Source organism: Phaethon aethereus (assembly GCF_964289735.1).
Source record: "Phaethon aethereus genome assembly, chromosome: 11".
Classification (NCBI taxonomy): Eukaryota; Metazoa; Chordata; class Aves; order Phaethontiformes; family Phaethontidae; genus Phaethon; species Phaethon aethereus.
In genome coordinates, this window is record NC_138587.1 from 10,896,176 (window position 1) to 10,910,187 (window position 14,012).

Genomic DNA, 14,012 nt, shown 5'->3' on the forward strand with positions numbered 1-14,012 from the left:
AGGCTGACACAGACACACACAAAAGATGGAAAAATTTTTGTCCTGGATGCAAACATTCTATGTTTTATGTAAGGTGAATGTATTCTTAATATTTCTCTTGTTATTGGAAGAAGTAGCAAAAGCATGCTCTGTCATATTCTCTCTGCGATTTTGGATAGCACCTTCTGTACTTCAGAGTGAAATCCTACTCACTTGTCTTTACTTATAAGGATGCATTACCTCCAGTTGATCCTATGAGACCCATTAATGAAAACCCACCCAGGGTAGTAACTGCAGAACAACTTTTCCAGTTATTTATTCAGATCAGTAATCTTGCACTATGTTTAAGGTGACGTTCTTTGCATTCGAGTTTGCCTAAGCTTCAAAGTCTCTCTCAAGGGACAGATGCACAGCCTCTTCTGGAAGCACTATGCCAGCTGGAAAGGTGACCACTTCCAGTGGCTCACCATTCCCTCCGACAGCTGAGTTGCTAAAGCAGGCACTTCCAAAACGATGTAGTTGAGATGAACTTAGGAAGCTTAGGCAGAGCTTATACATAGGTCTTTGCTGGCACAGCTGAACATGATTTTCTGCACTTGGAAAACAACTTCAAGTCTCCTCTCACTTCTCTTGCTGGATAGCTCAGAACTTTTTGGTTCAGAAATTGCACTTTGTTTCCCCCAGTTAAAGATCTCACCACATCAAAACAGACAACAGATTCGTACCTCAATCCAGCAAGTGGGAAACAGAACCTGCACTCATTTGCACTACCTAAACAATTTTCACATTTATGACAGTTAAAGTGAAAAGCAACACTGAAACCTGAAAAACAGCTCAGCCATCTGCAGGAAAATCAGCTGTTTCAGCCTTCAATTCACTAATGAGAACTGCCTGAAATCAACTGTAAATTTTTAGTTAAAAAGAATGTCATTGCACCAGCCCAAAACTCAGATCTTCGGTCTTAAGAGACTGGTCTTTCTCTTTTTACGTCATGTGCCACACAAAAATCCCCAGATGCAGGAGTACCCACAGCAGTACCACCTCCTGACTTCATTCTTCATTCTCAAAGAGGCATAGCTGAGACGCGATTTACGACGACTGGAACTTGAGCAAACAACGCCCCCTCAAATCTTTGTAAAATACCAATGCTGAATATTCAAACACACAACCACTTACGTGCCCATATGTGTCGAATCAACTGCAAGATTCTTCAGCTGAGAAATATTTAGAAATAATGAATTTAGGCGGCAAAGGAAAAGAATGGATTTTCAGTTCTGGAAACAGCTTCAGATTTCATTTAAAATAAATGAAGGGAATTAAAATAAAATCAACTGAGTCCCTCACAGGCAGCGTTATTCTGCGTTACAGATTAACTACGAAGATACAAAGTCACTCGGCACGGCTCTGCCAAACCAGCTCAGTCCAGCAAGGATTACAGGTTCAGGCACAGCTCCGCACGTGGTCGCAAAGCCTGCTCAGACTGGAAAGCTGCGCAGATCATTTTGTCAGGCAGAGAAGCCTATGAAACACCAATAAGCCTGTAAAGCCCTAAAATCTTGCAGTGTTTCACCCAGCTCTGCAAAAAGCCAGCATTGCCTCTCCCTACTGTTGTACATACACAGCCACAGGTGAAAACGTTCACCTGGCTTACCCAAAATACCCCTAATTCAGCTTGAAAATGCCCATCTCTGATATTTCTCAAGGCCCACTGCTTTAAATAAAGTAGTAAGACTGAGGTCAGAGGCAGAGGTTGAAAGGACCCACTCTAGGTCAAAGCTACCCCAAGGCACAATTCTGGATAGACATTTTTGCCCAGGGAGCTTGGGGCATTTAAGAGAATTTGGTGTATTACAGTACTTGACATCCCTGCCGTTAGAAACCTTTGATAACCCCTCCCTCAGTACAATCACATACCTCCCAGTAGTATTATCTAAACCAGATTTCTCCAGCTTGTTTTCTTTCCATCAAGACAGAAATGCAACAGTTCCAGTGACAATAGCGTGTGACAAAACTGTAATGCCAGTGTCACACACTCCTACTTCATACTACATTTCAGTCATGAGTTCAGAACAGACTGCATAATCAATTATAAATGCCACCTTTTATGATAATGTTGGTTTTTTTCTTTGCAGGAAATCCAACTCTGCATCCACACACATCTTTTCTCCCAAGATGCCTAAGTACAGGCAATATAATAAGGCCTTTAATATTATGACAATTGGTTGCCAACTATTTCCATATACAATTTGTTATATATATTCTGAATGCATTTTTGAAATATTTTTATTAAATTCATATAGATTAATAAAAATCTGGGTTTAAGTGTTTAACTAAAATATAGATATAGAATATCTATATTTTAGATAGATATAGAATAAAACTGTTTAGACAATGCATTACAGCAGAACAGCCATTAAAATGATACAGCCACAAATTAAAAAATTTTTCCCACTACAGGAAGATTTGGCAAAGTATTTAAAATTACATTTCCCTAGGGGCAAATGAGAACTTTCATTATGAAAGACCTAGAATAAACACAAAGTAAATAATCACAGTCTCTTTTAGATTTATATCTTTACATAGATATAATGAGAGCATTACATGCAGACAATACTGTTTCAACTAGATTTTAAAGACAAACAAAGCACTTTTAACCTATGATACAATGCGTTGCTACTTAATTATTATTTCTAGGTAGGCTTTGTTCAGGGTTTGGTGTTTTGTTTTGTTTAACTCCTTCTGCAACATACAATACCTAGCTTGGAAACTGCCCCAAGTCAACTGACAGGCCTTGCTTTGCCACAGCCATCCCACACGTCACAGGAGCAGACAGCACTAGACAAATAATAGACCAAAGGCTCCTTAGCAAGCTTGAGAACATGCTTCTGGGATCTATTATGCAAAGACATTTCCTGTCAAAGTAAGAGGCATCTACTGAACTGTAGGGAAACTTCAATCCTCAGCCTGTATATCTTTATTTAAATCCTCCTCCTACTCAGGAGCAATTAAAACAAAAAAAAAAGTGCCAATGCAGGACTCTGGATAGGCTCTTCCACCTCTTTAGTATAACCAGATTAACATGACATTTGTCTCTTTTTTTTTTTTAAACTAAACCAACAGCTGTTTATCATTGTATTTGCTTTATGCAGTTGGCTGTTGAATTATATAGAGGCACAACTTCTACTTAACACCTTTATGCACGAGTTATACAAAGTCCTTTAGCTTATCTTTCTACTGTACATGCTCCCAAGTGGTTAAAGGGTCATACCCTCCCACTTCACAGAGCCAGGTGCTGGAGAATAACAATAATAAAGGCATGAGGCTACTTTGCTTCATAGAATAAAACACTGGCAAAAATAACTGAATAAAATGCCTACAGGTTGTCTTAATTCACATTTGTGCATACATTGCAATAATTCTACATAATTCCTAAACTGTAATTTTCGATAATTTGAAATCCTACAATTTACAGAGGACTTACCGTGAAAGCACTCTGCAAGTAGCCTCTCTTCTGTATAGCTGGAGAAGCTAAGGGACAAGATTACCTGATTTCACATAAATCATCTGCTAACTAAGCCACAACTAGGGCTCCCTGCACTTTCGGCTTTGACGTCTCTATTCATAACAGTGGAACCCATCAGACAACAGTGTGCTCTGGACCTTACAGTAAGAGGTGAGTCTGCATGAAAAATAAAAACAACAAAAAGCTCTCCATCACGGTAGAGGATTAATTAAAAATAAGAAAGCTTTCAATTTTGCAGCATTAAAGGACTTCACAGCTCGGACATGTTAACACCCAAACACAAAATATTGCCCCTTAGATCTTAAACAGTAATTTAAAAATTGCTACTTCTGCTTCCAACTCCCTCTACTCATTTCATCAAAAATCTTAAAATGGCAGCAGGGTATTTTAGAGTTATACATTATTATTCTGTGTGGTGCAGACTGAGAAATTAAAATGAAGCAAGCTTTATTTCTGCAAGTTAAGAAATCAGAATACTGAAACGGATAAACATGCTGCTGACCTTGTTCAAGCCTTCTAAGAGAGCCTTACCGATGAGATAGTCATCCATAAAAAAAGGTCTCCTGGAAAACATGATGCTACTACTATTTCAGAGCACCCAGCTTCACAATTGTAGAAGTAAGAAGTAATCCTTCTGCTTTAATGATCTTCTGTTTTAGCCCATCACATAAATCTTACCACATTTCTAAATGGTTACATAATCAAGGCAGATAAAACCAGAAATTAAGCACAAAAAATGTTTACCTGCCTGATAAACACAATGCTACTTTATCTTAGTTAAAAACAGCATGGAGAATGTTCATTTTACATTGTTTACATCAAAACATCACAAGTTCCAAGAAATGGCTCAAATATATACCTTCCAAAAAAAAAAAAAAAAAAGGCATGTACCTTACAGGCTTTTAGTTTCAAACAGTAGATAGAAAGATGATCTAGCTGAGGAATAAAACAGAAAAAGTGGTTTTCCAGTCTAGAAATAAGAAATTTTCCCTCAGTTTCCAGACCAAGGCATTTTTTTTTGGTTTTATACTTGCACTTCTGATATGTGAATTGCTAAACCTGCAATAAGGCACATAATATTTAAAAGAGCCCTAGAACCTTGGGAAAAGTGCACTGAAGCCCTTGTGTGTTAGAGCAAAGCAGGTATTTAGCAATGAAAATTACCCACATCTTTCTGATATCTATCATGACAGAATTGAACACTGTCAAAGTGTTAGAAGGCATTTCTGAAATTAAGTGTTCAGCAACTTAGATATGATTTTTAAAGATTTCTAGAGAACATCCAAATGGATTAAAAAAAAAAAAAAACAACACATTACCCCTAATGGAACAAGTGTTGCCTATTTACCTAGAGTGACAGTGAACAATATAAACCCAGCATGGTTTTGACACAAAAGGACTGTGTGCAGAGTAATGACGTGGAGGTCCCCGGGTCCCCGTGCTTTGAAATGACTGCTTCCCATCCTGGCATGCAGGCAAAGCAGGGAATGCGGAAACCTACTGTGCAATCCCCTGAAGAAAAAAAACCAGCAGCTACCCCCATTTCTGTGCAGCTACTGAGCAACTCGGATGCCCTGGTGACTGCTAGTAATGGGGAAGGCATAACTATTTGACTTGACGCAACTCACCTTCAGGATGAATCAACTCTCAACTTCAGTGGCTCACTGAACAAATGGATTTCATTTATGGGAAACACAGTTGAAGGAGTCTGGCAAAAGACTAATAATAGGCAGAACTTCATCAGTTAGAACTTCCATGCTATATTTATAACCACTTAGTTCTGTGTTTTACCGTTACAGAAGATTAGTGAGTTTAAGAAGATTACACTCCTTCCTATCCCAAATTTTGGAGACATGGGAAAAACACATTCAGACACGCTAATCCAAATCAGGTAACTGCTTCAGGCAGGCCCCATGCAGAAGCCATCTCCCAAAGTCAAGCCTTGGTTTAAGTCTCTCTTTAAATGAAAGCACTATAGAAGCGCTCACAGCAATTCCTACCTGAGATGGCTTTAAACCCATTATAGTCCCTGTAACTGGTTTGTTTTAGCAAGCTGACTAAAGCTTTGTATTATTTGGAGTACACACAGGCTCATCAAGGTGTTCTGGTGTTAAAAATTACTGATTGAAGTTTCTGAAAATATATGGGATATCCTTTCATATTTAAATCAGGTATGTTTAAACTTTTCTGTTCTACGTGGACTATTCAATCCATTCCACATTTAATCTGAAGTTACATTAATCAGTATAAGAGCATAACATCTATGACTTCGTCCAAAACTTTGCATTAAAAAAATGGATAAAGTGCTGCCTTACTTATTCACAAGAAAAATGCAAAGCACATCTAACTCCCAATGTCACTCCACATATATACATCACAGCTCCATGTTTTGCACTAAGTATAAAACTGCCTTTTAGCCTGTATCGTGACATGCACTTTGAGATTTGCTCCAGCATGTTTACTTGCAGTTTCTTGTGCACAACAAACCATATGGGAATATTTTAATTTGGGCTTTAATTCACATGTTAAAAAACAGCTTGGGTTCAAAACAAAAGGGAGGGGGGGAAGCAATTCTCCTCTTTTCCATCTCACCTCAAAAAAAGAAAATTAAATTCCAACCCATCAAAAAGTGAGAGAATGAAATTTTATTTTTAAAAACTCAGCTGAAGGCTGATATCTTCAGAAGTATTTATATATCCAAAGATATGGACTAACACTTATGTCGTCTCTTTAGAGATCTTTAGTGTAAAAGAATTAATGAAAGTTAATCACCTGCACCTTTTGCAATCTGAATACTTTTGTTGACTGGTCTTTACTGCATTAACTGCTTAATAAATGTGCACAGCTATATCTTATTCTCCTGATTAGTAAGAAGGACTAATTTCAGTTTAAGTATTTGACTTCAGATGAACAACTTTTAATGTAACACTATATATATAAAAAAAAATTATGTAACACTATAGGCATGAACAATTATTTAGAAAGGATAAATAAAAAAAGAGGAAAACAATTAATTCTACTCCACTGTAGCACTTATATTCACTTATATTGGCATTGAGTAGATTGGATCAGATTTCGTCTGACTAGGTGTTATATTGACTTAAGTTTTAAATAAGGATGCTCACTGAGTGTTGTGTTTCTCTATGTCATTAAAAAAAAATAAAATCTAGCAATTATAAGCAGAATTATTCACAACAGTGTGAAATCGAAGTAATTGTGAAGTCACAACTGTTAATTTCCAAAAATAAGCTTTTCATTATTCACTGAATGCCAATTACATGCCAAGAATTTTTAAATAGGTCCCAATATTGCAAACAGAGAAAACAAGCTTTTTTTTTGTTTAACGAATAATGATTCAGGCACTTCTTACAGGAGAGCACCCACACAATTTATCACTACTTTCATCTGTCATCCCACACACTTGGCTTTTGCTCATATCAACATTCTTCAAAATTAATTCTTTTCGTTCTAGTTATGGTATCAGTTTTGCAATCATTAGGGCTAACAAAAAATGCTAGAAACATCAGGTTGTTGAAATAGGAAAGCTGTTTCTGCCTTTTGTAAAAATGTGAATTTTTGAAGTCAATTCATCATCTGTCTGAAAACCTTTCAGCAGAAGTTATTTTGCCATCAGTTTTGTAAGATGGTGAATAATCAATATAGAAATTCATTAAATAGCTACAAGAGAAGAAACCAGATCATGATTTTCAAGTCATCCGCTGGTAATCAGATAGTCTGGTAAGTAGAAAGCAAAGAGAAAAAAGCACAAAGTTAGTCAGTCTTCTTCCCTTGAGGATTTGAAGTGATGAGATTTTATGACTGAAGTAGTAGATAGTATCCTGCAAGAGAAAATACTCAAAACAACCTCCCAAAAAAGTGTTTCTTCTTGCTTCACTGCTACTATTTAGATGTCCTAATTTAACAGGCTCCCAAAACTGTATTCCTTACCAAATACTAACATGCTGCATGGCAATAATTACTACAAAAGCTTTCTAAGAAAATTATTTTTTTAAAGCTGTCATTTTAAAAAGCTAAAAGCTACTAAAAATATTTTACTATGCATAATATTATCATATCACAGAATCATTAAGGTTGGAAAAGACCTTTAAGATCATCAAGTCCAACCACCAACCCAACACCACCATGCCCATATCCCGACATCTCAACTTGCCAGGGTGTGAAGAAAATGCTGTATCTCACTAGAAAGCCCAGAGAGATATCAGACTTTAACAACATATCTACTTTATGAGATGATTGCTCATCTTTGGTAGGAGCCAGAAGAATGAAGAGCTGAAGGTAGAGAGTCCCCCATTGTCAAAACAGAGAGAACCAACGGTCATACAGGCGGAAAGAAAAAGCCAGAAACTGTCAGGGGACATTGATTTAAACGTTATTCAAACACAATATTCTATATGTATACCTTCTAAAAATAGCATGTTGTTATTACATAAAGATAAAAAAAGAAAAACACCAAAAAACAAATCATACTGTCATATCAGATTGCGAGAGAGAAGCAGAAGAGAAACATTGAAAACACTGATTACAAACCCAACATTTATTGAGGACAATGTTAAAAGTCAGTTTCCCCAAGGATGTTAATGTTTGTTATACACAGGAGAACAAAATTCAGTAACACTTAAACAAAATTGTCCTCTACATATGTAAACATTTATTCAGCAATTATATCTTAGGAGAGGGCTTAGCACCTTATTTTAAGGACAGCAGGTTCGATCCTTCTCGCTTCACCAAGTCTCTGCTGAAAGCTGCCCTACCAAAGGGACTAACTGAAGCAAATCTTGTTCATTTGATTACTTTTTATATTAACATCAAAATAGTCACAGATCCTGACAGTCACGTTACTTTGCTGGTATAAAAATATTAGGGAAATAACTATCATATATTGGTTCTGTAGATTATATAATTCAATTATTCTGCTTGTATAGTTTTTGAATGTGAAAACTGTAATCCCATTCTTATCTCACAGAGGCCAAAAGAAGATTGAGGAGGGAGTACAAGCATATGCAAGAGATAAATTATACCAGGTCACTCAGATAAACATAAATAGAGAAAACAGATTAAAACCTTCTGTCACATGTGCACAGTATGGGTGACATATTTTGTCAGATTTTTTCCATCCCATGAAAAAAGTCAGCAAGTCTGCTGGAGAGTGGGTGTTTTGTAGAATGAATCAAAGGTGTCTAGAAATGGCAATACAGAAATCTAGCAAAAAAACTTTACTTTTCTGAAACATGCTAAAACTAAAAGAGGAGAAACTATGCTCAAGTGAGACTGTAGTAGGCGTCACACTCTTCATTCCAATACCACAATTGACTTTCATTCACGTACTGCCAGGAGCAAAATTCTCCTCAATGTTACGTATCAGTTGTTACAGTGGGACAAATATTAATGCTCTCTTCCCTCTAGTTTTGAAACAGCTTTGATGTTATTACTTGAGAAAGGAGGTATCACTGATTTCTCCCACCTCCCTGCACCCTGTAGTCACTAACCAAGGGCTGAGATACTCACTGGTATTCTCTGCAGCCTCTTTTGCTACAGGAAAGGAAGTGACTAACAAAATAAAGTTTGTCAGGAGTCCCTATGCTTGGAGGAAGATCAAGAAACATAATCAAGCAAGTATGAATTTCAACACAGTCCAACTCTTGGGAGGAAGGAATCTGTATGGTTTTCAGGCCATCCAAACCAAGCCCGGGCAGACTGAGTCAGTCAGCAAGCCATGTAACATGAGTTACTCACACTAGCAGAAGGCTCAGACATTGCTAATTCACTTAAAGCAGCAGCAAGAAGACTGGTCTACTTGGTAATTAGCAACGGAATTGCCCACAGAACCACAGTCTACGGCATCCTATAGCTAGGAGATTTTAAAATTAGTGGGTTGGATTTTGGGGTTTTTTCTTTTTAGTTTCTACATAGGGATAGCTTATGATTTTGCGGAGGATTAGTTTAATTAAGTTGATCATCAGCTTGTATACAAACTAGAACTGACACAATGCTTGGGGTTTGTGCACATGCCATGGATCCTTAACATGTTAGAAGGCCAAACATGCTGTACACAAGTAATCTATTAATTAGATTAATTTCTAGGGGAACATCAAGCTCTCATTTCTCTTTCTCTCTCCTAGCATTTCCTGGAAAAGGCTGTTTCTCTTCATGAGAACACTACTTTACCACTCTGCACTTCTATAAATAATTCCATGACCATGATTAGATAAGTCCTCCTTTTCCAGGATGACCCTCCTACACAGTCTATGGAGTTTCTCACTATCCCACCCACAGACCCCTGCTTTGCTGGCTGAATCTCTGACCAGCGCACAAAGCCATGTTTCTCTGGTCAAAAAGCAAATGGGATTCCCTGCAGAGCCTTTACGACTGTCGAGCCGCCTGGAAGAGTTTAATGCCAAGCAAGCCAACACCATCCCTCCCTCTCAGGGAACACATCAGCCTGTGAGATGAATAAGTAGGAAACATTGCAGAAATGGGGAGCATAAGTGAGCAGAATGAATCCCCATGTTCTCAGTACTACAAGGTCTGAAAGAAGTAGTAGTATGTAAGAATGTGCTACTGTCACTTATGGGATATGAAAGCAGTATCATCACTTTTGGCCAATGATTTGAGAAATGTTGAAATAAAATTTGTTCTTCTTTTGGACAAAAAGCATATAAACAAGATATGTTTTAATGTACAAGGTCAGCCTGACCTTTCTAATAGACTACCATTTTTCAAGCAGTTTTCTTAAATCCTCATTTCTTAAGAGTATTTTACCAAGGTACTGCAAAAGCTAGAAGTAAACTGATTTGCTCAAAGTTTTTGAAAAGCACAAAAATAAACTTCATGACCAATTCTTGCCATGTGCCAGAAAATTCATATTTTGAGTAAGTCTCAAAGACTAATAGCTAAATATTTACAATCATTAAAGCAGTATTTGCCAGTACAGTCAAGAGCCCCAGGTTTAGATGTTTCATAACTAAAAATAAACACGTAAATGAAAATTCACTAATCATTTCAAGAGTTTTTTTCTATGGATTTATGTATCCTTAGAATTTTCATTAGGGCACCAAGGGAATTATGATCATCCTGTTATCTTCAGGCAGCTAATCACAGCTGACCAGGAATAAACACTCCAAATTTAATATTTAGGACATTAATAAACCAGTTTAAAATAGATTCTGTAACTGCTATGTGTAAGAGGGACATAAACAATTGTTAGTCTCCAAGAACATACATCTAGTTGAATCATCTACCAGAATGATTATTAGCCTGTCCTAAACTGTATGTATAATGTAGACAATTACTTTATTATCTTTCTCTTTAATTAGAATTATATTTTTTTCTAACTTTCATTCTTGACCTACTGAACAATGAGAGCAATGCCATAATACACTAGACAGCCACATGCTTAAAAGAAAAATTCTTGCTTGAATTTTAAGTCTTTTCTTCACTACGTCCATTATTAGTTTTTAAATTCTTCTCCTATTTTGTTCTTCCAGGGTACTCTAAATCTACAATTTTGTGCACATAAATCTTGATACCAGCAAACAATTTAGCTCTGCTCTTTACTCCCCTTGCAGGTGTCCACTGCATTGGAAAGATGACAATAGTCGGTAGGACTGACAAGATTCAAAGTGGACTAGCAGAAAGTTCTTCTGAATAGAAGACCAGAAAAGAATACACTAAATGCAATTACAAAAAAATTGTGTGTCAGTTTTTCTTCTCCATGGTTTGTTCTGCTTTACTTAATTGGTTAAACACAGATATATTTAGATACTACACTGAGTAATCCATAATACAATGCTGGTTTCTTTTATAAAGAAAAAAAGAAATCCTATAAAAATTGCAGAATGAAGTTTCTTAAAACCTAACACATCTAACAAGGAAAACAAATCAAATTCAGAGCACCAAAACCAACAAATCAGTCATTCATTTTACGCAAGGGATTATAATATGTGGCTGCCTGTGGCAGCAGGAGGCTGAGTTCAATAATCTAGGAGAACCCTGCCAGTCTCATTCCTATCTGGGTAACTTCTTGATAGACACTGCAGGTATGGAGTGCAAAAACACCGCAACAAAACAATCCCCACCACCACTAAACCAGTGGATTTCTGTACTTTTCCTGCCAAGAGGAGGCAAATGGGGTCGTCTTGTATATGCATGGACGCTGTTTGCATCTCTTTCGCATTTTAACAAATACCACACTGATCACGACCTGTACAATGTATATATAGAAAGTGAAGGAAAATATTTTTTTATTGTGAAAAGTATTTAACACACAGTAGTAAAATATACATATTCTATTAATGTTTGTCTCCATGAGAATTCTAATACGTATTGTAAACTCTGAATTATTCTAGCTCTTCTTGAAGCAGCAGTATTATTAAGCATCTAAACAGTCCTCCTTAATCTAATTGCATAAGTTAGCAATTCAATTTTACATTTGCTGTTTAGTTGTTCACATTAACCTTTAGACCCCTTCAATGAAGGGACATGTTTTTTAACTAAGAGTAGCTCAGTAGTATGACAGCACCAATACTATATTTCATCATCGAAGATTCAAAAAGACTACAACTACCCTCTGATTAAGGCTCAACTTTTTAACTTCAGGAATAATTCAGCCTTTATTTAAATTTAAACCTAAGATGTATTCATTTTTCATTTGTGAGAGTTCACTCCATCAGCAGGTTCCATTAAACTAATACTAATTAAACTAATCTACATTAGTTTAATGAGCAAAGAAATTAAAATTACTTGGGACTCTCCAGGTTAAGATACTCTACAATGTATGAATTCCAGTATTTACTATCAAACTCCATCATTCAAGATGGAGTTTTGTCTTGCCTAAATTTCTCATGTAATGATACCAAAGCTACCAGCACTGGCAATTTAAGAGTTATGAAGTTCTCATTATACTCACAATTACTCGTGTGTTGTGGCATAAATACACAGTCGTACCCTTAATCACACCCAAGCAACTAGTAGTAAAGCAACTGAACTGCACGGATATAAGGACATTTTGCACATAAAATTAAACATGTATTTATCTAATATTTTTATATACTCTATATATATTATCAACAATGCCCCATCATCGCTATCGTACCAAAGAACGTGTCAGATAACATACACAAGTTACAAACTGAGTAGACTTAGAGAAAACACTGAACACGCTGGCATTTTTACAAAGACTTTTTTCAAATAAGAACCATAATGACTTTCTAGACCAGTTAAATGTTACAATTAAGTATTTGAAGAAAAAAAACTAATATATGCAAAGCAATCCACACTGCACCTCAAATGAAAAAATAATACAATATCTTCTCATCTACACATAACACTTTGTTCACGTGACACTGTTAAAAAATTTGAAAAATAATTTCTTGGGAATAAGAGCTACTCATTAAAGCATTTAATATTGGTTAACATAGAAAACAAACGAACAAAAAAGTATGATCTGCATCTCCAGAACAAGTGAACAGCCACAGATCCAACAAATTTAAATACCAGTTGCACAAGCAAGGGGCTAAAAAAACACAAAGAGGAGACACCTCCAGCCCCACGTATTTCTGCATTCTAACCAGAGAGAAAATTCTTTGCAACACGGAAGATTAGGAGATGTGTTCCAGCAGAAAGCAGCTGCCGCTTTTTCAATTCACTGCAAAGCAAGCCTTTACCATAATTATTAAGTTGCATAAAAGTTCTTCCAGAAATTTTTCTGGACAGAATCATTACTACTACTGAAGTTGCTTTAATAATCTGTAACCACCCACAGAAATGTTTTCTAAACTACTCTCAATGTGTTGCTCACTGGTTTCTACAGTAAATTAAGAAACAACTCTCATTATTTCAAATAAAAATACCACAAGAAGTACAAGAAATAAGGCAGTGATGAAGAGTAAGGTCATTTTTAATGTAAAACCTTTAGTCAAATACATATTTCAAAACTTTTTCAGAAACATTAAATTCTTAAAAGGAAATCATACCTGATACTCTTCTGTTGTATCGGTTAACAACTGGAGCTGCAAAAAAAAAAAAAAAAAAATTACAAATGCTATTTATTACTACAAATTCAAAGTCATCATCTTGAATAATCATGACACATTTTTACTACACAAACGCCAAACTTCTTAAAAAAAGCTTCAATATAAAGCTTTCATCCACTTACTTGCCAGCTAATAAGTGTTTATTCAAAGTTAAAACTTTATTTTCCAGAAGGCCATTACGTGCTAAGATAGAGGGTCGGCAGTTTTGTGTTTGTTTGGGTTTTTTACCCAATTCTGAAAAAATACACCTCTACAGATGTTACCCAATCTTAACCTATCATCAGTTCCAAGCCCACTCTGCATTATGACAAAACATTCAAGCACTTTTAAGTTAGCTATACCTACTTAACACAGATCAAAAGCTGATGGAACTTATTAGCTAAACCATTCTATACTCCTACACAACACCAGCCGTCTAACTGCTCCCATAACTCCAATCATCTATCCTTGACCAAGGC

General features: G+C 36.2%; 1 protein-coding gene across 1 annotated transcript in view; it reads right to left on the bottom strand.

Moving 5' to 3' along the window:
* PRKAR2A (protein kinase cAMP-dependent type II regulatory subunit alpha) overlaps positions 1–14,012 on the bottom strand; it is a gene marked incomplete at its 3' end in the record, with an annotated part of 64,556 nt that overhangs the window by 24,736 nt on the left and 25,808 nt on the right. Inside the window, exon 2 of the mRNA XM_082004864.1 lies at positions 13,495–13,530. Within this exon, the coding sequence (XP_081860990.1) occupies positions 13,495–13,530 (36 nt within the window). The remainder of the gene's footprint in view (positions 1–13,494; positions 13,531–14,012) is intronic.